This window comes from Fistularia commersonii, chromosome 3 (assembly GCF_037954325.1).
Source record: "Fistularia commersonii isolate RoL2024-O1a breed Wild chromosome 3, RoL_Fcom_v1.0, whole genome shotgun sequence".
Lineage (NCBI taxonomy): Eukaryota > Metazoa > Chordata > Actinopteri > Syngnathiformes > Fistulariidae > Fistularia > Fistularia commersonii.
In genome coordinates, this window is record NC_141286.1 from 13,457,204 (window position 1) to 13,483,759 (window position 26,556).

General features: G+C 39.9%; 2 protein-coding genes across 3 annotated transcripts; one reads left to right on the plus strand and one right to left on the minus strand.

Annotated features, from left to right (window-relative positions):
- On the plus strand, nt 1–5,993 carry LOC147235579 (protein C19orf12 homolog). The gene is made up of 3 exons (XM_086143694.1): nt 1–1,056; nt 4,178–4,359; nt 4,881–5,993. The coding sequence occupies exons 2-3, from the start codon at nt 4,200–4,202 to the stop codon at nt 5,144–5,146; spliced, it is 426 nt and encodes a 141-aa protein (XP_085999820.1). The 5' UTR covers nt 1–1,056; nt 4,178–4,199; the 3' UTR covers nt 5,147–5,993.
- On the minus strand, nt 4,882–26,187 carry LOC147235580 (AP-2 complex subunit alpha-2). Of its 2 annotated transcripts, XM_086143689.1 has the most exons (23): nt 25,930–26,187; nt 24,324–24,392; nt 21,497–21,639; nt 21,211–21,404; nt 20,352–20,481; nt 20,167–20,268; nt 19,453–19,561; nt 18,216–18,366; nt 16,778–16,946; nt 16,376–16,513; nt 16,111–16,293; nt 15,180–15,277; nt 14,494–14,725; nt 14,018–14,182; nt 13,801–13,887; nt 13,028–13,161; nt 12,618–12,700; nt 12,062–12,152; nt 11,287–11,409; nt 11,084–11,200; nt 9,408–9,477; nt 8,746–8,880; nt 4,882–8,657 (listed from the first exon to the last, which is right to left on the minus strand). In XM_086143689.1, exons 1-23 carry the CDS (start codon nt 25,994–25,996, stop codon nt 8,580–8,582), a joined length of 2,868 nt encoding a protein of 955 aa, XP_085999815.1. In that variant the 5' UTR covers nt 25,997–26,187; the 3' UTR covers nt 4,882–8,579. The 2 variants fall into 2 exon arrangements, with proteins under 2 accessions (XP_085999815.1, XP_085999816.1); XM_086143690.1 differs by lacking the exon at nt 13,801–13,887.
- Nucleotides 26,188–26,556: the final 369 nt, after the last annotated feature.

A 26,556-nucleotide genomic window follows, 5' to 3' on the forward strand; every position in this document is an offset into this window, starting at 1 on the left:
TAACAAATACCCACACACACTTATTTTATTGTCGTTATTTTTGTTTTCGTGCTCTTTCTGATTTGACCAAATAGTTTCTTTTACTTCTGTTCAAGTTACATCTATGGTTCGTACGTACAGTAATATGATGGAATACAAAATTTAAACCTTTATTTATCTTATTAATTATAATTTATTTGAAATAATTTGAATGTAAATTGTTTGTGTATGCGTGTCTATGCCTATGAACATTGATGTGTGTGCAACATGAATGTTTGTTTGTACATATCTCTCCAAAATATGCACACATGTGTATGTTAGTATGTGTTTATAGGTTGATGTTTGAACTTGTATATTTCCATAGATTTGTTTACATGTTTGTACATGTGTTACATGTTGCGTTAATAGATAGATAGATAGATAGATAGATAGATAGATAGATAGATAGATAGATAGATAGATAGATAGATAGATAGATAGATAGATAGATGGATGCGGTGTTTAAATAAAAACACCTATTTGTATGTAAATGTATAGTATGCATGTCAGAATCAGAATATTTTAATGATCTCCAAGGGGGGAATTCCTCTGTTGCAGTAGCTCATACTCACACAGTACAGATAGAAAACTAAAACTAAAAATAAAGGTATATGCGTGTATTTATGAATATATGAGTGTGTGTTTTATGTATGTATGTATGTAGTTATCTATGCTTGTATATTTGTATGTGTAAACTGATGGAAATATGGGATAACTCTGTTCACACGTCTGTTTGAATGTATGTTTGTACTTTCGTGTATGTATGTACATCAGTATATTTAGATGTCAGAATATATGTCTGAATGCAGCTGTACCTGTCTATGTCTTGCATATGTGTCTACACATCTGCTTCTGTGTATGATTCTAGGGATTTACGAAGCACTTGTTTGTGTTTTCGCCATCTGGGGAGGTGAACTATCTTGAGCTAGTTAATGTTACTTCATCTCTGTTCCATCGCAAACAGGAAGTGGGAGTTTGCCGGATGGAGTCACTGCCACGATTATTCACATTACGCCTGTTTGACTGACACATCAAAAGGTAAGACTCGATATTCTTGAAAGGTCATGTATTCCCTCAAGCGACACATTTTAGTTCAACGATGACTCCGGGAAGCGTGTTCTATGCTGGGATTTTTATGTAGATAAAACATTAGCCAAAGAAATATGGTGGAATCAACGATCAGTCAAGTGAGGGCTTCCAAAGAGAAAGCAAACTCACCACAGTCTTGAACATTTTTGTTTCAATTTTGAAAATCACTATTTCGTCAGAATATGTTCATTCCCAACTTCGAAATTTCATTTCAAGTCTAACCAAAAGCACAAGTAACAGGTAGAAACATTGCTAACGTCTAATGTAAACGTACTCGTGTTCACAGGAGCACAATAATGTAACTAAGGTACTTAAACCGTCGTTATCACCAAAAAAAATTGTTAACAGAAGTCCCCTGTTTGTTACTAGAAATTCAGTTTGTAGGTGAGTATTATTTCTTTCGTTTTAACTCAGCCTGGGTGGGGGGGGGGGGGGGGGGGGGTTAATGCAGATGGTTGCAAAGGGCATCCAGTGTAAAACTTTTGCCATAAGCAAACATGCGAATCACTCATAATCATATCATAACAACCACATCAAACCAAATCGGTCGAGGCCTGGGTTAACAATGACCGCCATTGGTACAGATGACCTACAGGAAAGCAATGGAAATTGGGCTACTGTAGGTCAAAGAAGGAGGGGGGAAGGTGCGTTCAGAAGCAGAGAGAGAAGAGGAAAGGCAAGAGTCTGGGGGTGAGAGTAGGGACTTTGAATATTGAGACTATGACAGGAAAAGGTAGAGCGTTGGTGGACATCATGCAGAGAAGGAAAGAGGATATACTGTGTGTCCAAGAGACCAGGTGGAAAGGTAGTAAGGCCAGAAGCTTAGGAGCAGGCTTTAAGTTGTACTATCATGGTACTGACAAGAAGAGAAATTGAGTAGGTGTCATCATGAAGGAGGAGTTTGTTAGGAACGTTTAGGAGGGGAAAAGAATGTCAGATAGACTTCTGAGTCTGAGTCTGGGAATTGAAGGCGTGATGTTCAATGTTGTAAGTGGCTATGCCCCGCAGGTGGGATGTGAATTTGAGGAGAAGAAGAAGTTCTGGAATGAATTTGATGAAGTGATGCAGAATATCCCCAGTGATGAGAGTGGCAGACTTCAATGGGCATGTTGGTGAAGGCGATAGAGGGTATGAAGAGGTGACAGGCAGATTTGGTATACAGGATAGGAACGCAGAGGGACAAATGGTGGTAGATTTTGCAAAAAGAATGGAAATGGCTTTAGTGAACACTTTTTTTCCAAAAAAGACGGGAACATAGGGTAACTTATAAGAGCAGAGGTAGGAACATGCAGGTAGACTACATTTCGTATAGACGAGCTAACCTGAAAGAGATCAGTGACTGCAAAGTAGTTGTAGTTGAGAGTGTAGCCAGACAGCATAGGATGGTGGTTTGTAGGATGACTCTGGTGACGAGGAAGATGAAGAGGACAAAGGCAGAGCAGAGGACAAAGTGGTGGAAGCTGAAAAGGGAGGAGTGTTGTATGGTTTTCAGGGAGGAGTTGAGAAAGGCTCTTGGTGGTCAGGGAGATCTTCCAGGTGATTGGACAACTACATACAGCTAGTGTTATCAGGGAGACAGATAGGAGAGTACTTGGTGTGTCATCTGGAAGGAAAGTAGATAAGAGACTTGGTGGTGGAATTAGGAAGTACAGAAGTATATACAGAGAAAGTGGTTAGCAAATAATAAGTGGGACACTAAGGACTGAAGAAAACAGACAGCAGTACAGGGAGATACAACAAAAGGTAAAGATAGAGGTAGTAAAGGCAAAACAAAGGGCGTACAATGACCTGTATGCTCGGTTGGACGGTAAGGAGAGAGAAAATGATCTATACAGGTAGGCCAAACAGAGAGATAAAGATGGAAAGGATATACAACAGGTCCAGGTGAATAAGGGTAGAGAGGGAAATGTATTGACAGATGATAAAAGAGTGATGGGAAGATTGGAAGAGTACCTTGAAGAGCTGATGAATGTGGAAAATGAAAGAGAGGCAAGGGTAGAAGAGGTGACTATTGTAGACCACAAAGAAGCAGAGATTAGTAAAAGTGAAGTGAGGAAGGCATTAAAGAGGATGAAGAGTGGAAAGGCAGTTGGTCCTGATGATATACATGTGCAGGCGCGGAAGTGTCCAGGCGAGGCGGCGGTAGAGTTTCTGACTAGATTATTCAACAGGATCTTAGAGAGTGAGAAGATGCCTAAAGAATTGACAAGAAGTGTGATGGTGCCCATGTTTAAGAATAAGGGGGATGTACAGAATTGCAGCAGCCATAGAGGGATAAAGTTGTTTAGCCATACAATGAAGTTATGGGAAGGATTAGTGGAAACTTGACTGAGAGCAGAAGTCAGCATTTGTGAGCAGCAGTATGGCTTCATGCCTAGAAAGAGTACTACAAGTGCAATATTTGCTTTGAGAATGTGAATAGAGAAGGGCAGAGGGAGCTGTATTGTGTTTTTGTAGACCTAGAAAGAGCATATGACAGGGTGCTAAGAGAGGAGCTCTGGTATTCTATGAGGAAATCTGCCTTTTCCAGTCATTGGTCAAATATTCAAATTCCCTTCTCTCAGTCCCAGTCTCTTGCTTTTCCTCTTCTCTCTCTGCTTCCAAACACGCCTTCTACCTCTCCTTCTTCTTCGACTAACAGTAGCCCAATTTCCACCGGTACCCTGTAGGTCATAGGTACCAATGGTGGACATTGTTAACCTGGGCCTCGACCAATCTGGTATGAGATTGTTAGGTTTGATGTGTGGTTTTGGCAAAAGTTTTGCGCCGGATACCCTTCCTGACAAAACCCTCCGCATTCATCTGGGCTTGGGACCAGCTCAGGGAGACACTGGTCTGTGCCTCCCCAAGGGTGGCTCGGGGAGACACTGTCCCGTGCCAACCTGAGGCTGCATTACTGTTTTTTTATTTGTAATGTGTACATATTACCTTGACTGCACTGTCCAAAAATGCAAGAAATCGTATAGAAATCTATGTCAAATAAACTGATGTCATCCCTACAAAGTTGATGTTGCAATTGTGCTGCAATTGAGGGGGAAGAGAATGAGTGAGACCTCTGGTGTCCCTACAGCCTCATCTTCATCGTTTCCATCATGGCTCCTCGAATAGACGACATCATGCGTCTATGCTGTGAAATCTCAGCTCAACAGCAGATTAAGGTGTGTGTCAAAAATGCTACCAAAGGAGCAGTGGTAGCAGGAGGAACTGCTTTTGTAGGCGGGCTGATGGCAGGCCCTCCGGGGATCGCTATTGGTAAGTCATCTTCATTATCATCTTCTTCTTCATTATCCGGAAACCATGTGCTCTTAGTTGTGCAAGAAACTTAGAATATCAATCTCTATTTCATAATTTCTTTAAATTTTTGATACTTCATTAATAAATTCATGATTACCATCAAACCTCAGCTGCATTCTATTCATCTTTATATATTTAACAGATATAAACACATGGTTTGTGGAGATTACTTATTTTGAAGTTGATTTTACACTCATTACTGTCTTTGGGAGTTGTCAGAGGGAGTTTGGTTGAACCTGTTCATTTATTCGTCACTTAAATTCTGAAAAAAATATTCAAGAACTTTATCTGTTTTGTCATTCAAACTATGTTATCCTGCACAGACTCATTTCAGTTCCACCATGTTCAGCCATGATGGTGATAGTGCTTCAATGGAGATGCATCATATTAACTCAATATTCATGTTGAAAGTCATTCCACATTCAAATCAGTTTGATCCAGATTTATTTTTTACTGTAAAATTTTTGTCTCTTTGTCAGGTGGGATGATGGGGGGTCTTCTGGGCAGCTGGCTGACTAGTGGTCAGTTCAAGCCCCTGCCTCAGATCCTGATGGAACTGCCTCCTGCCGAGCAGCAGAAGCTTTACACAGACATCATGGTCGTCTTGGGCAGCTTGAACTGGATGGACGCTGTACAGCTGGTTGCCCTAGTGATGGGAAATGCCACCCTGCAGCAGCAGGTCACTGCAGCATTACTCAACTATGTCACCAAGGAGCTGAGAGCCGAGGTCGCTTACACAGACTGAACGCATTGCTCATACTTTGTGTGCGTGAAACAGAAGGATGTGTAGGTTGTGTGTAGCAAACTCACATCCTCGCTGCCAAGTAGAGATGTTCCTATTGCGATCTGTGCCAACTTCATATTCACATGTGTTTTCACCCTGTATCCAGTTTGTATCTGCATAACCAGGTGACGATATCGGTATCATGTCGTGACAAGTTGGTTAATCGAATGAAAATCATACCAGAGCTGTGTCCACTAATGCTCCCCTGATACGCAATTAGCCTAAAAGTCTTGTAGCATACTTAGAAAACTTGCATCAAATAGCCAATAACATGAACAAGCAACCAATGGACGAAAGTAGTAAAATGATGCCTAACCTCGTCCAAGGGTCTAATTTGGAACTTCAAAGTTCAGGAGATTGTCATTGTTTTGTCCTGGTCAGACATGGGAATATTTTACAACCACAGAAGCAGCACAAACCAAAAACCAGGGTCAGCTAGATATGCAGCCCGGGGAATGACAGGACATGCAAGAGTACATGTAGCCATTTTAGAGAGTAAAAGGTCTCATGAATTGCAAAGTTCAGGCTTTGGAGTCCCATCTTATGCTAATATAATCCACTGTTTATTTATTTATTTTTTTCATCATAAAAAATCATGTTTTTATATTTGGCCCCTGAATGAGTGATACCATTCAGACTATGCACTTACAATTATCGACAGAGGGGGGCACCAAAGTAAATCAATATTTTTACAACTGCTTGTTAGGATGGAAAAAATGTTAAAAAACTTTTCAACAAAATCTTGTGGTTTGACTTCTAAATTATGAACGTTGAACAATTGTTTTTGATTTGGGTTTATTTTTTAACACATGGTGCCTGGAGAATTAAGTTTGGATGAAAATTTTGCTTGTGAAAATGAAGATATGTTTTATGAACTATGATGCATCAACAGTGCAGGTACCTTAAGATGTATTCATGTATATTCTGTTTTCAGCGACATGGACAATAAAAAGAGAAGAAAAAAACATTCTCTCAGAAACTATCTCAAACAGGGGGCAGGGGCTTTTGGTCGAAGTACTTATGAAAAGTTTCACATTACACCTGGAAAATCTATGACTATTACATATAAATCATATTTCTTTACCATGTGTTGAGGTTTTGTGGTACAAAAGGTAATAATTCCTCTCATATTAATACAAGATCCTGACAGCTTCAATCATTTAACAGACGTAACCTTTAAGCAGTCCCTTTCCCTTGTGTTTTGTAGAGCAACGTTTGGCTCCTGTTTCATTTCAGATTAGATTTTTCCTGATTTTTGGGTGATCTCTAAATAACTTATTCATGGGATTCATTCATTTCAATGTTTTTGAAAACCAAGTGCATTTGAAGGGAGAGAAGTAATTGATAAATGGGTCAGGCATTGTCTTGAAGAAATTTCCAGACCAAAAGGAGAATTGGGGAATATCTGTCTCTCTCTCTCCCTCTCCATGCATATGCAGTGTTGTGTATTTTGCCTAGTGACAGCTGGGACTGGCTCCACCCCATTGGAACCCTGACAGCAGGAGAAGCAGTATAATGAATGAATGAATGAATGAAAATATATATATAGGAAGGACATATATAAAAAGGACACTGTTTCATGTCAACGAAGTTTATGACAAAAGTACAATATATAAAATGGAAAATACATTGTTCTTTACTGCAGTATAGAAAGAGTGGCAGTGCTCAGTGACTGAAGGCAAACAGTGAGGCATTGTGCTGGTTCTCTATCAGTCTAAAGGCACTATGCAAGAAAATAGCTACACATTTGGAATCTGTAGAAAGTTCCTTTACAATTGCAGCAGAACTGTCTGGGTAAAATGTGCACAACGAGGCTCCCTGCTTTAATGCTTAATGAAATTTGAAAAACACCACAATACAAAGCTGTTTTTTGTTGCTCCTGAGACGTGTGAAGTGATACATTAGTGTGATCTGAGAATTCTGGGATTAAAAGGACAATTTATGACACCTGAACAAGCTAGTGCCAGACTGCTACCATAGTACTGCTTTGCTCCTCTGGGAGGGACTGTGAGTCACTGGTTGAGTTTTCATTCAGCTGATAGTCAGTTTTAATGGATCTCACATTAAGCCAAATATTCAGTGCAAAAACAATCATATTGAGAACATTTGATATGATTTAGTCAGAATTGTTGTCAAGTCTTATCATGGCAACTGGACACTGTTTTTCCAAGGTACATGGAATATGTAGTGAAGCCTCTTAGGTGAAATGTGAAACATGTTCAAGGAGAAACCCTAGTCCAATTGCCACAGTGAGATCTGACAAAAAGTGATAAACCTGAATGACTGAGAACCCTCATATACTGTAAGAATTCTTATTATAAATGATCCATTATCAACAAAATAAATGTTTAGTCATTTCTTGTGATTCAAGGCATTATCTTTAATTTTTTTTATTGAGAATTAACTGCCCAGTGTTAGTTTGCTCTCACATTATTTCTTGTCCATTTTCATGTACCTCTGGATGCAGACTGCTGACTATTAGGTTCAATAATTAATTGGCTTTCACTAACTTTGTGGTAATGTCTTGCAAATGTAAAGGCATTTGTTTAAGTCTCTTACAGATAAGGATTAACTTTTTAGTTTATCTTTTTGCACACAAACCAGGAGACTCTTGTGTTCTGGGGTCACAATTTGACAGGATGCTGTGGTCCAGTATTTCAACTTTACAATACCACTTGAGGTTTTGAAGGAAACACTGACTAAATATGTGTTACTTTGATTTTTTTTTTCCTACAAAGCTTTAATAGCATGCACATGAAATATTTTGTTTCATACAAACTTTGTGAACCATTAATTCAGACTGGCAAAATTTTCTGCAGCAGAGTATCGGCCTATTCAGTATCAGCCCAGGAAAAAACACACGGTGGACTCATACCAATAATATATTTTTAGAAGGCTGCTGTTCCTCCAGAGCTGGACCTTTTCATTTGGATTAAAAAATAAAGCTCTCGTGAGATCACTATTTCCACACTTTGTCATAATTTGATTTCACATACGTCGGACAGAGTGGCACCAGCTTAATCTGGTTCAAATTGTGATTCTAAAATCAAAATTCTCTTGATGTGATTTCATTCTTAAGCTAACAAGTGCAGAGTGGGTCATACGTTTTGTGCAATGATCTTCAAAAAACACTATCCAAAATCCTCCTGGAAATGTTTTCACAATGAGAGGTGGGTAAACTCTTTCGATGTGCAGGCGCGGTTGTTCCTGCATTAGGCAACTCGGTCCAGTTCAGGCAGGTTTTAAAGCAGTGACTTATTAGTAAAGCTATGTGCCAAAAATACATTTCTATCCATTTACACATCGACTAAGTCAAATTAAAAAAAAAGAATTTACACTGTACAAGCATCGTATCAGATCTAAGGTGAGATGAGGAGTGTAGTTCACGTGTAGTCTAGAACTGGTCAGACAGCAGGTCACACAGCCTCTGGGACACAGAGTCCCTGCTGGTCCGGAACGTCAGCCGGTACATCTGGAGAAAAAACAGTCATGCACTGTAAGAACAGCTCAACACAAAGAGATGTATGTCTTTCTCTTCATACGTGTGTGTGAGTCCCCACCTGTGCTTGCGTGTTGGGCTCCAACCGGAGGAGACATCCCACCTGGGTGCTCTTAGTGTGGATGACTCCAGCTCCCACGAAGTTGGCAGGGTTTGGATCCACAGTGTCCAGCAGGGCTACACCAAAGCCCAGAATCTAGGGGTTACAGCAAAAATTGTCAGGAAGTGGATGACAGAAAAAATTCTCCAAACCCAGTGGATCGGTATTCGAAAATGTGAATGTAAATGAAAAAAGATCCATGCCAGAATTGGAAAATATTAAAAACTGCCCTGAGATGCTGAGAAATGAACTGCAACATAAAGTCAACAGAATTGTGATGTATAATTCTAGTAGGATACTGCATGCACTGGACTTGTTAGACTGGGATTGGCCTGGTCGAACAAGTCTGAAAGTGCAGAAAGAGAGGATGGTGTGGAATGACATTCTGGAAGATGTGGCAAAACAAAGTTCTCAGGGAGGATTTTTTGAAAAGGAGAATGTGACACTCTATCCTGTGCTTCTATCCTGACTCAGGATGTAATGGAATTAGTCTCTCTGATAGAATGAGATGGAAAGCCAAGATGAGCAACAAGTCAGCACTTGTCCAAGATGTGATCTTCATGTGGGAAAGGAGGTGTGGGGAGTTAGCAGCTGGTGATGAGAGTGAGAAAAGTAGTATTTACCTTTGCCTTAGTAACTTCTGTGTCCATGGAGTGTTTGGCTTTGAAGATCTTTTGAACCTCTTGCTGAGGACTGGAGAGAAACACACTTTAGTCCTTCATGTTCACCATGAAACCAAATAGTCAACAATTTATAGAACATGAATAAAGAAATCACATTTCAGAAGGACTTTTACATTTAGTCTTTTTGATGTTACCCGTCACTGGATGTGTTGCTGCATGATTGGGTAATAGAACAAGAGAATTATTCTCTCATCAATTTTCTCTTATCAATAAGACTATCTGCAGCGCAAAGCTAAAAAAACTGAACCCAAGGACACATGAAGCAGCTGGAGGTTTTGGAGGTTGGAACTGCAAAGCTGTCCTTACCCCACAAAATTTGAGGAACTAAATCCTGTGACACTTTTGTACTTCAAAAGACCTTTTTTTATCCTGCGGTCTGGTCTGTATTTTAGTCTCACACTGGACTATCATTGTATTGCTATTATATATTTTTATTATACGTTATTAATGCGTTGTGGGAAAATTCTCTCCGGATTTAACTCATTATGCAGCTGGCAACCATCTAGCGGTGCCACAGGAGCAGTTAGGGGTTGGGTGTTTTTGCTCAAGAACTCTTCGTCACTCTAGGAGGAGCCGGGAATTGGACCAGGGATGTTTGGTTCTGAGGACGATCGCTCTAAAGTGTGACTTAAAAGGGCGTGATTGGGAGGAAACGGCTCCCCGATCTGAACCCGAGTGGTGCCTTGTTATTGGACTTCATCTCAGATTGTCCATAACAAACATCGTGTTCAGGCATAGAGGTGTCCAAATGTGCAGTTGGCAACAACACACCTTAGGCCACAGTTCTTCGATTGACCTTGTGGTCGTGTCGTCGGACTTGTGGCTGCATGTCCTGGACACTCAGGTGAAGAGAGGGCCGGAGGTGACTATGTCTCCAGGCTGGCCTGGGAAAGCCTTGGGATCCCCCCAGAGGAGCTGGACTATGTGGCGGGGGAGAGGGAGGTCTAGGCCTCACTGCTCCAGCTGCTGCCCCAGCTACCCGACTCCAGATAAGCGGGGGGAAGATGGATGTATGGATGGAAGATCCATCCCTGGCGTGATTCTTTTCGCCATTAGGTTTCAACTGAATCTGATGTTTATAGAGGTATTATGGAGGTGGTTGCTTGTGGCACTTGCAACTCTCAGTCAACCACTATCACAGGTGGAGATGGAGGAAAAAATACTGTAATTTTCGAACGATTGAGAACACCAGCATATACCCCGCAGCCACTAAATTTGAAAAGAAAAAAAAATAGCATATATATATGCTGCAAGTGTCCATTTGTAGCGTAAGATATTTACACAGAAAGATTTTTTTACTTTTAATTAAATACATACGGTAAACGCTTTTTTCTGAGCAGCCAACCAGGAAAAGTAATTGATCGCTATCTTCATTTTTATCCTGTGCACTAAAACCACTGACGTTGTCGTCTTCCGTGTTGGAATTAAACAACCTCAGAATTTCTCCGACACAATTGTCCAATAGCCTGTAAAAATCGATGAAATAGACTCCTAATTTTTTAAGGCGCAGTGTTCAAAGCATTTGAAAAAAGTAGTGGCTTATAGTCCATAAATTATGGTAAGTGTAATGGGAGGAAAAAAATAGGAACAGCTTGAGGAAAAAAAATGCAGCTTACGCTCCAAGCTGCTTCCAGCGCTGGAAGAAGTCCTGTGACTTCATCTCTGTGGGCTGGAAGAACTTGTTGAGCATGATGGGCAGCTTGACAGCGATATTCTGGAGGGCGCCACCGTACCTGCTTACACAGACGCAATCCCATGATGGATTACACAAGAGAATCACATGTGTTACTTCCTCAGCAGCAAGAATCTCAGCTCTAACCTGAACTGGATGCTGAGCACTGGAGCTGCTGTGAAGTCGGACAGACATTCGATGTTGAGGATTTGCTGGACCTGAGCCCCGCCCTCAATGACTGGGTCCACAACCTTTGCATGGACATTTAGCTGTGAAGGCAACAGTTAAGAAAACCCTCTGAGGCCAACATAACAAAAACGTGCGGAGCTGGCGACCGAGCTCATAACGCACAATCATTGAAGTGGAAGTCTTAAATCACATCAATCAGTAGCTTCATCCACATCCTTTACCGCTGATGGAGATCAAATTACATGTTAGGTTTCAGGAGCATTTTAGAATAAGTGATCTGAGCTTAAAAATGCAAAAAAAATATATATATTACACTTGTGAGATACATTTCAATGTAATTCACACAAAATTGCATATAATATAAACAAATAATTCATGGGTGCTTTTTCATCATTTTAACCAAATACGCTGATCCTAATATTTACATAATTTCAGTAAAACCTCTCAAAACTTGAAAAAAAAAAATCTATACATTTGGGGACATATTTGAAAGAAAGAGAATTTTGAAGGAATGATTGGTTCTCCTAACTTTCCCATTCAGCATGACAGATCCGACCCGAAAATGTACACATATATTGTGTTTAAGTCTTTCATAAAGGTATGTTGACCAAATATCTCACAATTGAGCAAATAGAAAATGAGGGCCGGCAGCTTACTGAGGGACCAGTATACCATTATCGAGAAGAAGCCTCAGGATTAGAGCGGGACAAATGAGTGAGCAGTAGTAAGGATATGGGTTCTCAGCTGTTCATCACTGGTCACAGAGGAGGAGAAACTGAGGAACTGGGTGGATGTTTTGTTGCCAAAGAAGACATACATACGACCTAGAAGATGACACCACGAGTAAGGCAGAGGTCTATAATGTTACGGTTTCATTATCCTTCCTCTACATCAAGGTCCAGTATCTGGAAGGGCCAAGATCATAAGGTGGCCTGGTGAACCTATGGTGTCACACAGTGTCTTTTCACCTGAAGCTGAGCAGATCACAAGCATGTGTCAATCATTTGTCAATCTATCATGTTGCGAATGTGTTAACAATCTTTCTTCACCAGGAAATGTGTGATCAGACACTTCAAGTGTTAAAACCTGTGCAACATTTATTTTCTTCATCTTTTAAACTGTTCAGAAGTGTATAGATCCTCTTGAGGAACTCTTTAAAGATTCATTACATCTAACCAAAACTGTGTGGATGGATCAAAAGCTCAGGGATGATCTATCCCTTTAATACAATCTTCAAATCCAGTTGAGAACAAACACTTGATGACCAAAAGCGTTGTTTCACTGCTCACCCAGGTTCTGCCGGTACTCCGATTTGAGTCCAATCTGCAGGAGCTGGTTCTCAAAAAGAACGCCATTGTTCTTACAAACGAACCTGACAAAAGCACACATGAAGAATAACCTGAAATATGAATGGCTTATTTTTTGCAGAAATTTTAGCACACAATCCTCAGGTTAATGGTCGCTTCCTGGCTTGATTTCCTGATAATTATCTCATTTTTATTACGGTGAATTTTCTTCTTTGCCTGCCATGGAGAGCACTTGTCATGTTGATATTTGCTACAAAACTGATTAATGTCACTCAACATGTCACTTTGCCAAAGTTTTGTGTTAATAATAACACAAGGAATAAGAGTTGAGATATGCATCTCTCTACAGCCACTTGGGGGTCCAGTAAGACGATGACCTTATGTGTTCAAACCTGGTGAAACTTTCCTCGGCAACATCTGTAGCAGCAGCGGTGGTGTTGTCAGAGAAGACGTCTACCAGCAGGCTGCCACTCGATAGGGTGGTGGAGTTTAGGTTGAGCAGGTCAGTGAAGGGGTGGGCGGAGCTCTGGGGGGGGGGGGGGGAACAGACATAATTTCTGATATCAAGTATAATGCTTAATGAGTCTTTGCTGTGTAATACTTAGATCAGTCCCTTCGAGCTCCACCGCTGAACACTTAGTACAGTTAAAATAAAATCAATGTCAATAGTTGATGTTATCCATTAGACAACTTCTGGAATGAAATTTGATTGAGAATAAAAGAAGCAAGAGTAGTTCATAGAGAGGGAAAATGTTTAACTTCCAACCTTTACAAACAATAATAACATATTATTCAGTATCTATTTGCTCTGCATTTAGACAATGAAGATTTGAATATTCCAAAAACATGCATCCTACAGGCACAGTAACTTTGATCTCTTAACAGATGATTATTTGTTCAAGGGAAGACTCATTTCCTACAAGTATGAAGAAACTGTCTTCAGGCTGTACAGTTTAATCCAGGTTCCTGCCAGAGGTCGGCCCCTTTTTTTCCTGGACCTGGAGACTTTCATATCTGACTTACTTTCAGAGACACTCATGAAGTCGATGCTAACACTTGGATTTATGGAATGCAACAAGTCCTTTATAAAATTCCCTTTATCTGAGTATTAAGTGTGTTACATTACTGGCTGAAGCACATGGTTTCAAGCTAAGTGTCACTGTACCATGTTCCCAGCAGAGAGCATGATGGGAAAGGAGGAGGCTGGGCGGGGTCTGTTGACTGGAAGGTCTGCGATCAGTGAAGGAGATGACTGATGGAAAGGGGAAGCATAAAGAGCAGAAGAAGAAGAGAGCAGTAAAGACTGAGAAGGACAAGCAGGATGAAGAAAATAAAGGGTAGGCAGCAGAGAGCTACACTGTCTTTAGCGGTCGATTAATTACCACACTGGCAGCTTCGTGGGTCTCGCTGTGCTCTGCAGCACCATTCACGTTCTTCCGGTGGTCGTCAATGTCAGGAAGATGGCCAGGACCCTTCTTCCTCTTCAGCTTGGCGAGAATAGAAGACTCTCTCTCTGGGAAGGGAGGCATCTCTTCCAGCACGGTTGCCTAAGAGCCAAGCAGGATAGAGAGTGAGAGAGCTTTGACAACACAAAACCTGCTGTAGTTCGAGTTACTGACCTGCTGATGACGCCAACCCCTACTGGTCTGCATTAAAAGGGCAGAAACTACAAGACCTTGTGTATCTATGATTTTACAAAATTACATAATTTTTTTCCCAAATATGGGACCAGAAAAAAATTGATTACCATTACTTAAACTGAAGGCTCACTAAAGCACAATAGAAGATAAAAGAGTTAAACATAAATCCCAAATCACCTGAAAAATGACTCAAAATGAATAAATCTTCAATCACTAACCAGGATGTCTGTGCTGGCAATGCAGCTCAGTCTCAGGTACTCCACGGCTCTCTGCTGAAGCTCAACATCTGCATTGCGGAGCTGACTGTCTGAACGCAGCACGTCTTGGATGGTAGTCTTCACTTCTGGAAACAGGTTGATGAACTTGATGTAGGCAGAAAGAAGCAGTGCCCTCGTGGGTACAGAGCAGAGGTGGAACTTGGAGTGGAGAAGGTTGAACTGCACGAGGGGACTGAAGGAGGGAAAACCCATACAGGATGTCATGACTGTGTTCTCAGATAGAATATATATTTGAAACAGTTTCTGAAATGATCATATAATTAACTTGCTTAATTCATACTCCTGATCATTTCTATCATTAAAATCACACCAATTGTATATCTAAAAATCCCCTCAATCCAGAGGGAATTCAGGCTTTTTCATTCGCAAACTATCCTAATCCATGGTGAGGCTAAAACCAGTTTCTCTCAGTCCAAGTGTAACACAACTTGTGAGTTTCTTCAGTAAACTGTGAGACAATACAAGTAGGTCTTATGATTTACTTTGAGAGAACTACAGTATTTTGTCAGGTACATTTCTTAGAGGAACATGGGATCTGAAACACCCGAACAGCTAAAAAAGATCAGGAGGGACACAGATTCTACTTCAGGGCACAACAATAAGCCAGTTAAAGACACTGTTAGTACCTGGAACGTGTATCTCCGGCAATCAGGTTACCAAACTCGCCGAGGATGTAACCTCCCACCTTCACCAGATTCTCATGACAGGCAGGCGCCTGAAGGGCCTGAGAAGGTTCAGACAGTGAAAACATGTCAGACAATATGCCTGTCTTTAAATTTAAGTTGTTATGATACTAGGCTGTGACATTCTGCCTAAAAATCCACAGTGCAACAATCTGGTTACAAGTCATTTGTCAGTATGAGCTGGGCATTTCTTGTCAAAATCTTCTCCTTGTGGCAACCTGACTTGATTTTCTTTCCATGAAAATGTTTCACCTCTCATTCAAAGACAAGAAATAACCATGAATGACTGAGAACGTCCACAGATATGAGTTATGGAATTAATGTGCTCTGGGTTAAAATGTGATATATGTTACCTTTGGCCACCAAAATCCAAGTACCGTGGTTGAATAGTAAACAGAGAAATAGGGTACGTACATGAAAAAATTGGAGCCTTACAACATCTGACAACATGAAAACCTACTAAAAACAAACTACTTTATAATGACCAAGTATAGGTTTTAGGATTTAGATTAACGATTAACTAGATGGAAAAAAAAAACATACAAATAGCTGACGGTAGCGACCCATGAGAGACAATACATGAAAACAATTAATTTGCATTGCAGGTACAGGAAAATACTACACTAAACTAAATAGTTAAAAATTTGACTTGTAGACACTGGACACATGCAGACAACTGAATGTGTCATTTATGTGGTTGAAAATATTTGAGATTTCCCACCTTCTTGCCATGACTGAGTTCGTGCAGAGACATGGAGTTTATGTTGACTTGAGAAATGAGCCCAGTGAGTGAACATGTCACAGGAACTTGAAGACATAAAATGTCTCCTCAGACCTTAAACTAAGTGGAACCAGGGCGTAAAGGCAGGCTCACCTCAAACACGGTCTTAGCAGCGTAGCCTTGGACGTCATCTCGGTTGATGACAATCTGGATGACACGGTACCACACTTCCTCACTGACATAGTCCCCAGCGATGCGGATGAGGTTTAGGATTGTGTCCACATACCAGGTGTAATCCACGGCGTACTTCTCCGCCAGGATGGCCACCTTTAGCACCTGGAAGAAGAGAGATTGTGGGGTGAGGTCAAGAGGTGGAAGAGGGGTAAAAAATGTTGCAAGGCCCCTACAAACGACTCACTATCTCCTCCCGGATCGAGTAGTCAGCTGTCTCCAGGTAGCTCAGCATCTCTGCAACAATCTGCTTGGCGTTGCTGCGGTCACACATGGCGTAGAGCAGGTCCACCGCCCGCTGGCGAACACTCACATCTCGCTCTGTCTACAAACAGAAAAGATACTTAAACTTTACTGACGCGCTGTAAGGACTTGGTTTCCGTCCAGAATAATAGACAGGTATTTTAAACATATATAAAGCAAAAGAGCTCCCATCATTAAAAGATGGTGACACCTCTTTTGTCAGTCCTTATGTCCCTCTTCATTATCAATTTTACAAAATTTTTTCCTCTATCTTTTTCTTAATAATGTGACTTTAATTTTGTCAAGAGGTGCATGTTTTATCTTTGCATTTGCATCTGCAGCTCACCTTCAGAGCATTGATCACAGTTTCTATGTGCGTCTTCACTGCCTCGTGAGAGAATTCCGAACTGGCCAGCGTGCACATGCTTTCCAGAGCCAGATAGCGCAAGTTGGTCTCCCGATGCTGCAGGAACTGACCCAGCTGGTTACAGGCTCGAACAAGCAGGTTGGGCTCACTGGGAGATAAAACACCACAAGTGCCTTGAACAATCTGAACTTTATTTGAAAATAAACTAAAGCGAAATCATGGCTGAAAACTATACAACAAAACCTGGAGTCATTAACATGTCTGTTACCCAAACACCCTAAAAAATAAAACTGTACGTCTTAGTGTTCTTTATTAGTTTATTAGCTTCCCCCTAACAACACAAAGAACCCTGGTTCGATTCTCATGGAGGGCTTTCTGTGTTAAGTTTGAGTGTTCTCCCTGTGTCTGCCTCCTGGTTCTCCGGTTACCTCTCACAAATATGCAAGAGGTTAATCGGACTAAAATAAAAAAATTTCCCAGATGTGTGAATTCGAGAGTATATGGTTGTCTGTCTCCATATGTAGACCTGCAACCGTCTAGCTACCAGTCCAGGGTGTACCCTCTTGCCCAATGACAGCTGGGATAGAATCAACATTACCTCAACTGGGAAGTAGGGAAAGAGGTGGATAATAGGTGGATAGATGGATGGAATTTTAATTTAATAAAGTAATTTAATTTAATTTTGTATACCGGCATTTAGTTAGATAATTAAATAAAAGATCAAATAAAGAACTAGTCAGATCTTATGAATTACAAAAAACATCAAAGTACAAATTTGAAATGAGAAATAATCTAAAGCAACTAACATATTCAAGATATTAGCTAAAAATATATTGCAAATTAGTAAGCATGTTTGGAATTTCAGTATTGTCACATAAATTACGAGCAGACCATTTAAAAGCTTGTACTTCTGGGACCTTATTTTGAACCTAAGCTCAATGATGCTGCTTAAGATCAGCAAAAGGCTTGTAAGACTTCTCACAGCAACAGTGACTCATCCTTTGTACATTGTCCACACTTCTCTTTTATTGTGCTATGTGCTTTTTAAAACCAGATTTATTAAAATCAGTTTTTGATTATTTGATTCTAACCATTGCAATATTCAAAATTTTCCAGACTTGGAATTTTCTATTTAACAGATTCATACGGAAGTTCTTACATTACTATCAAATTACATTTTTATATTTATAAAATAAATATGATAAATAAGGAAATCCCAAGTTTTGTTTATTTTTATCCTTTTATTTGTGCAGCAGTCTGCAGAGTATATCTCCAGGATTAAATTTAAACAGAGAAACTTCAGCTGGAAAGGATAGGTAGAGACTGCTGCCATCAACAGTAGAACACTATTCATCAGGCACGCAATCTGAACTGCAGCAATTTCTGGTTTAGAGGACAACAGCTGAGTCTAACTAACCTGTCGTGATGGATGATGAGGGAAATGGCCTCAAACAGAACAGCATTCTTAGCATTGGAGTGTTGCACCTTCTTGGACTTTGGCGGCTCCTGTGCTTTGTTCAGGATGGTCTCCAGGCACTCAGTCAGACGACTTCGCAGCGCTGCATCCTCTGCAGCATCAAGAGTGTTGAAGTTATGCATTGAACATTCATTAGGCTTCAACAGTGACAGAGAATCATTTTCTGGCTCCTTCATTTGGTTTGCTGGTTTGTCACTTTTGAGGGTGACAGACTGAAAGAGATGGAAAGAGGAAAGAGTTCTGGATTGACTTGTCAATCCCATAGTCATGACTGTAGTCAAACCATCTGAGATGGACATATACATATCAAGACACTGATTATATGATCACTAATAAATGTCAGTGTGAAATGTTATCTGTAGGTTCACATTTGAATTAATTTGGAAAATCCCCATTGAATATTACAGTCATTTCGAGGGTTTGAAGAGTAAAGGGACCAGGTAATATGATGAAACTGACTGTGTAATGTGGTCAAATTAGATAGTGTAAGTGTGATATGATGAGAGTATGAAGGCAGCAATGATGGAAGAGAAAAAATATCTTATTACAAAAATAAAATCATAAATGTGAATAAAGTGAATTGTGTAGGGAGAAAGAGTCTAGATTAAATGACAACAAAGGCATAAAATAACATATGGTTTCTTATTTCATTAATATCAGGAGCCACTTCTGTTCGTCTATATACAGTACTATACGATACACTATATACCATACATGTAAAGTGCAATACAGGATATACAAATGAGAAGTACTTTTACCATCTTTTGGCAGATAAACATCACATAAACAACACACTGCATTACAATCCCCCATATACTGTATTAACTGAAAATTAGCAAGAAATTGCTTAAAACAAGTTGTTGCTGTAGCAACTATTATCGTGTATCTTATGTCATTTATTTTCTTAAGTCTCATTAAACTTAGATTTTATTTTCCTAAAAATAACTCTCTCTATAGTCAGATGGAATCAAAGGCCCCACAATCAAATATATAGAGATATCATTCAGTAGCCAATGTCATATATGTTTTAAGCGTGATGACAACTGTGTGAAGAACAAAGTTTTATATTTATTATATATTCATTTCCCACTGGGGAGTCATCAAGTAAGACCCAAGAACCTCCCTTCTTCTCCTTCCTACTTTGCAGCGAGTGACACCAATCTGCAGCGTATCCTACCAGGTGGGGGGTAGCACTGCAGCAGCCGCAGCAGCTTCACTGAGAGCCAGGGCGCTGCCACAAAGTAGTAGGTGTAGTCCTGCAGGTCGATCGACGCTGAAGTCACAATCTGGACAGACAAGGATTAGTTTGTGAACCCACACAGGGAGTCCAAAGTTGGTAAATTTCATATAGTTAAAAAAAGTGATTCATGTCCTCTGCTTTATTTCCTAGACTAATTTTCTTCAAGTTTTTACTATTCCTCAAAGACACAGGAGCAGATTGCCTCATCTTGTTGTAATTTTTTTCCCCTTGTCTTTTTGTTACCTGAATGTTGGTTAAAAAGTTTACTAAACATTAAAAGTAATTGCCAACAAATTACTTCCACAATTTCCACAAATTGCCGTAAAATATAAGATATTACAGCTAAAGCCTGACACCAACCCCAACTTCTCCACCCCAACCTCCGCAGATCAGTGATATCAGACACAATAGCAGGTCATCTATTACACCCCTTTGAATTTACAGGGTTTACATTTTTTCAGTTCTATGAGTCAATTCTTCAGCATCACAGAGTAGGTTATCTTACTTTTTTTAAATCTCACTGAGACATATTTGTTACACCTGCACGTTTGGGATGTAACACATTGTTTTCTTTATTGTAATCCAGAGGACTCATCAAGTAGTTGCCAACAATGTACAGTTGACCCATGACATATTTCACCAGAGTCCCACCCTGCTGAGTCTTGCAATGGCCAGTGAGATGGAGGTTTTGAAGTCGTCAGGACTCTTCTGAGCCAGAGTGGTGATGAGGCTAGTGGCTGCTGTCACCACGCCCTGCAGACAGAACATATTTGAAATGTAATCCCCCAGAACAAATGTCACTGGGGCGAGGCAAACATCGAAGATGTGAATCCCACCAGGTGCTGGTCGTTGAGCAGATGGACAACCCTGGCAGTCCACTCCCCCATGGGCACCAGGTCTGGAGACGTCCTGTTGAGCCGAAGAAGGCAAAGCGCTGCACTCTGCTTCACGCTGTCCATGGTATCACTGCTCCAAGGACCAACAGCAACACAACGTCACTATGTATAAAACAACTCAAGTCTAGATCCTTGAAACAAAGGGTCTAGTGACTTGTGACCCCCACTGCTTACTTTCTAAATACAGACATGGAAAATCTTGCTTTAAACAAAAACTTTTCTCTGACAATTCACCTTCATGCATTTTTACCATCACAGGGGAAATTTTTAATCAATTATTTCAGATAGGTTTTGGAAATGTTGGTAGCTGATTTTGGATAAATAATGGGTGTTTTATATAATTTCTGAATAATAATAATAATAATAATAATAATAATTTAGACAAATGTTTTATGTTTTTATCAGTTGCTCACATTGTTCATTTGTTCTAATTTTAGTATGAACACTTCTTTCACAGATTTTGTTTACAAATTTAACAGATGATCTTGATTTTGATGAGGATCATTTTGGCTGATTTGTTCTATGGATTTTTTTTTGTTCTTATTGTCTAAATCATGAATATGACTTTCATTGTTTGTTTTTTTTATTTGTTTTTTGTTTTTGTTTTTTTTGAAAATTTGTTGAGTAATGATTCAGTCAGTCTACAATTTATACAATTTATCATTTTATAAAGTGGCCATGAAATTAAAACTGGACTATATATTAAACTAAAGGCCTAGTTAGATCTGACTAACTAATAGCAAGAGATTAGTTAGTTGCTACCAGCAAGTTCCTTGGCTATAAGAGTTCTTGTACAGACCCTGCAACCAAGATCCGGGGGATTTCCGATGCAAAGGCCTCAGCCATTTCTCTGCTGCCCACATTGGCGATGCAATGAAGGGCCAGGTTCATGAATGTAGGGTTGCGGCTGCCCAGGTCATTCTTGATGGCATTGTTGATCAGACGGATCAAATCACTGTTGGAGTTCACCAGCACTGAGATGAACAGGTAACCCTGGAGACAGAAAAATTTCCATTTGCCTCACTGAATTACACTACAATCACACATTCACAATTTTCCACTTGTTTGGGCTTCTTTCTACTCACTATCTGTTTCTCTGTGTACTTGTTAGAGCTCAAGAGGTTGACGGCCTCCATATGTCCAAAGTCAATGTCATGGCCCAGAAGGAAGATAAAGAGAAGCTTGCAAACATATTTCTTTTTACTGTAGCCATCCAGTGCCTTGTCTCCTGTCCAGGCACACGCACACGCACACGCGCACACACACACACCATAAAAAAGGGATATGAGCATTCATATTTATCTGTATGCTACAAACCTGAGGTACTGAAGCAATCCTATACAACAGGGGTGTCAATCTCAAATACACAGTGGGCCAAAATTCAAAACTGGGACAGTCGCGGGCCAACAATGATATTTATTGAAAAAAATATTCCTCTAGATATAACAATGAACCCAAACATGTTTTACTTAAAAACTAAATATGGAACAAGCATAGCTTAATCCTATACCTTCTGCAGCCTCTGCTTTACGTCCAGGTCCTTGTAATTCTCGTTGTGTCCTCTTAAGTTATATTCTTTCATTATAGCCACGCTAGCTCCGCACACAAGACAAACAAGTCTGTCCTTCATATTCATGAACAGATAATCTGCCTCCCACCTGTCTTGAAAGCTCCTGTTGTCAATCTTTCTTTTGGCCATTTTTGTGGAGGGTGAAATTAATTTGCCCGATGTGACTCTAACATGGTTGTTAATGACTGTCAACAGAAAAAAGGAGCACTTGTGGGTTTGACTGCACACCAACAAACTAGCAAAGCATTGTGGGATTTGTTGTATTAGCGGTACATGTGGCGGGCCAGCTTTAATGCACATTTGACATGATCTCGCAGGTCAACTACAATTACACTGCGGGCCAAATTTGGCCCACGGGCCTGAGTTTGACAAGTGGGCCATAAAACATAGATTTTGTGAGCCAAACTAAACTTTGCACAATAATTGTACACACTGAATGGATTCAAAGTCAGCTGTTCATATCATGTGCCATGTTGGCCTGCACTGTGTTGATAAGAAATGAGGCATCTAATTTTTGTTGAAAAAGATTTCATATTTATCCCAAGGTCTCTGGTCTGACTCAGTGCCATGTTAAAATGGTGGGTTATGTATCTGCATTTTCCAGAGTCAGAACAAAGCTTAGTGAAGCAGTGTTTTGTTTTTAAACAAAACCTGGACTAACCCCAATGAGAGATAAACCTATGGTCTAAACAACCAAGTAAAAACAATCCTTTTGAACAGTTTTCTATGCCCTGCATTTACTCTATACTGTCTTATTGCTCTTCTGAATCATGGTTCTGTAAACTGATTTGCCCTGCTATTGCAATGTACTGTACAAATAAAAATCGCAGCAGACACCAGAGGATTTACAGGAGGGCAGAATGCTGGACACTGGGCCAAGGAAGCGGCACTAATTTTAGGCAGTGGGAAACAGGTGGCAGGACAAACAACACCAGTGAGAAGTTAAGACACAAACATACATGACAAGATGAAGGACCTTATGATAAGTCAGACTAGAGGTGAAGAATTGACTCTTTAGACTAAAACACTCTTTTATATGAAAGTAGAGTTTTCAGATACAGTTAGTTAGGTGTCACATTCTGCAGCTTGGCACCATTCAACAAATCTGCACTATATTACATTATAATTACTTTACAAATACGGCATCACTGTTGTGACTTTTAAAATATAATACAAAAGAGAGTATTGATATTAAGAAAGTTTTCTAGTTTTCATTTTATTTTTCTATCTACTTTTCTCTGACTGCTTACACATTTCTGGATGATTTTGTTGGATGCAGTGTTCTATATTTCATTCTTGATGACCAAACTCCTTTATTCATTTAATTTTCCAGTGATGTGGAAAATGAGTAATTAGTTAAGTGATTAAAAAATAATTAATAAAATAAATAAAACTGACTAACAAATTGAAAAAAAAGAGGACAAGAAAAAATATTTATTGGTCTTCATCCAGCTGTAAACAGAAAAGAGTGCAAATATTTTTGTTATGGTGAACTCACACACTACAAAACTGTCTCTATGTCTACCACTCAGTGAAGGACAACGCTGATTCCTGAAGTATACATCAGGTTTTAAATTTAGCTGACATGTCTAAACTACAGAAAGAGCAGTTAGTTCTCTGGAAAAAACAATTTCATTACTTTAACAGCCTCTTTGCTCTATCTTGGCCTGCAAATATAGGAGCAAAAACACTGAAACCCTGACTGCTGCCCTGGCGATGGACGGCAACCAACTACTCACAGGTCATCCACAATGGGTTAGATGCAGAAAACGAATTTCCCCACGAGGGATTAATAAAGTATAAATTAAAATTAAATAACATTCATCCATTTATCTTCTGCCACTTATCCTGCACTTTGGGTCCCGGGGCATGCTGGAGCCTATCCCACCTGTAAGGAGCATGATACATCCTGGACTGGTCGCCATTCAATCGCAGGGCCACATACAAAGATAGACAACATTCACTCACTCACTTGGGGCAATTTTTCCCAGTTAACCAGCAGCATGTTTTTGGAATGTGGGAAGAATGTGGGAAAAAAACAGGAGGAAACCCATGCAAACATGGGGAGAACATGCAAAATCCACACAGAAAGATCCCCTTGTCAGAATCGAACCAGGGTCTTTCGTGCTGTGAAGCCGAAGGGCTAGCCACTGCCCACTGTTCAGCCCATAAGAAAAACAAACTTCTAAAAATACTATTTCTAAATACTAAGCTCATCTTTGATGGATAAATATAGTAATGTGAGAAAGCATAGTATTTTGATGGTGACCATTGAAGTTCCATTGAAAATCAGAGGCAAGCCCTCTTATCTTGGTACTGAAAAGTTGTGATTGTTCACCTACCTTTAAATTTTGAGCGGATATTCGCCAGTTCTTTATTTATCCTCTTGACTTCAGCCTCTTTACTTTTACCTGTAAGTATATAAAGTTTTTTGTGTGTTATGTCTTAACATGATGAAAATGAAAAGAACAGAATCACTGATTGACTTGTTTCTGAGATTTTATATAACACCCTCAAAATAGGATACCTTGTTGCAACAATATTTCCAGCTGAGCACCAGCATAGTTTAGACATTAATATTCAGCGAAACATAAATTGTGCTGTCAATGTCAATAGGTCTAATAACTACACGTTATTTAGGGGCAGATGTTAACTCAATGTCTTATTTCTTTGGTTTTAAGCTGTTAATCAACAAAGCTTGAAAGTTTGCGAACACCCAGATGTTAATGTCCACACACTGATCTTTAATTACCTTTCAAGTTCCACTTTGTATTTTAAAATTAACCTAATTTTTAATTTGAACTTAATTTTCTTTCTGCAATTACACAGAGGTATTGCAGATGTTCAGTTCAAGCTTAAAAGATGAATGTATGTGATGATAAACAAATATCCTTCCAAGATTCTAGATCCAGAAAAATTTCCATGTTTAAGTACATTTTACAGCTCAACTGAGATGGAATTTTGAGATGTTTTTATTTTTTTTTTACTGAAAGCAGTTGAGAAATTTGATAATGACAAAATGACAGATACTGTGTATGTGCAAATACATAAGTGGTGTTGAAAAATGTTTACAACTATCAACTGAAAAGATTCAAGATTAAAGATCCAAAGATTCAGAGGTGTTTCTTGTCATATGTACAGTATGGAAACATGTTTCCCTGTTTTATGAACGTCTTACTTTGCCGTCCACAGTGCATCCAGATAAGTGTAATAAATAAATCATAATAATAATGTTGTCATCACAAGTGTGTTAGGTTAAGCTCAATATGAGTTTATATGTCGTACAACACCTAATGAGAACTGATCACAGATGATGGTTAAAAAAAGCTGATGTTGGTATTTTATCCTATATTTCTCATTCATATCAAGGCATACTCTAATTTTATAGATATAAAAGTTTATATAAATCGAAATCAAGATACGATGACGTTCAAATTTCAGATTAAAACGAACCGGCCATGATCCCTTATAGTGTCCATGACCTGAAGCAACCTTCATCACGACTGGTTCAACTGCAAGGCGAGACTGAGTCAAATAGTAGACAAATAACAATGTGAAAAGCAACCACTTTCAGCTTCTTCGTGGCGGCTGACGATATTTAAGTCACCTCAAGCTTCATGGAGGTCCTAGTCGGCGGGCAGACGCCACGGTTAATAAAAATGCCAGTTTGGCGGCGTCTCCAGATAGCGGGGTGGGTCCACGCCCTTCTGCATGACGTTAGCATCTGGAGGCTAGAAGCTAATTAGCGCTGTCGGCTAACCAGCTGAGAGGGTGTCATAATGAGCATTTTCACGAGAGAGTTAGCGAAACACTCAGCGGAAAGTTCGGACGACAGGGGTTTTGACCGAATACACTCTCAGACGGACTGGGTGTTTGTAATGTCGGACTACCGGCGAACTTATTGTAGGCTAACCAATATGTATGTTTGAATGTGATAAACAAACTTACAGTTCCTGATGTCAGAGATGAACACGGCCAGGCCGCGCATCCCGTCGCCTTTAGAGACCGCAGGCATGTCGTCCGCTCCCGGTGAACAAGTCGCTGTTTCCCGTGAGACACAACAGCTCGAACCGCGTACTACGAGTTAGTCTCTGATTTGTTTTGCCAGGCAGTTAACGAGCCTCGGACGGTCGACCCAGACAGGAACTACACGCACTGCGGCTGCGTCCGGAACACAGTTGGAAGGAGACTGAACGACAGCTCACCGCTGGGCTGCGTTCCATTCAGATGGATCCCATGGAAAAGGGAAAAAACATCCAGAGATTGCTGTGTAATATTCGTTCAATTATAGAATGTGAAGGTTTCATCAAACCATCATGCAAGGTTTGCAATGGCACTAATAAACACAAAACAGAACGGCTTTTTCTTTTTCATTGTTTGTTGTCACATCCACTGACTTTTAATGACTATGGTGGTCCGCTTAATCGTTTACTCCAATTCATCCCGCTTATACTGTATTTACTCAGGATTTGGCATTTGATTGCATTTAAATAAAAAGGAAAAAAAAGATTTTATTTTCCAGAAAATGTATCATACTTTTTATCATTTACACAGTGGTCTAATCAGGACTTTTCC

What these genes read in the sequence shown, in the direction of transcription:
- LOC147235580 (XM_086143689.1), bottom strand. Translation starts at nt 25,996, where the DNA reads ATGCCTGCGGTCTCTAAAGGCGACGGGATGCGCGGCCTGGCCGTGTTC. An exon ending in GCCGGAGATACACGTTCCAG is followed by an intron (nt 14,726 to 15,179) that starts GTACTAACAGTG and finishes TCCCTCCTTCAG; the next exon opens with TCCCCTCGTGCAGTTCAACC. An exon ending in CAGAAGTTACTAAGGCAAAG is followed by an intron (nt 8,881 to 9,407) that starts GTAAATACTACT and finishes TGTAACCCCTAG; the next exon opens with ATTCTGGGCTTTGGTGTAGC.
- LOC147235579 (XM_086143694.1), top strand. Translation starts at nt 4,200, where the DNA reads ATGGCTCCTCGAATAGACGACATCATGCGTCTATGCTGTGAAATCTCA. An exon ending in CCCTCCGGGGATCGCTATTG is followed by an intron (nt 4,360 to 4,880) that starts GTAAGTCATCTT and finishes TCTCTTTGTCAG; the next exon opens with GTGGGATGATGGGGGGTCTT.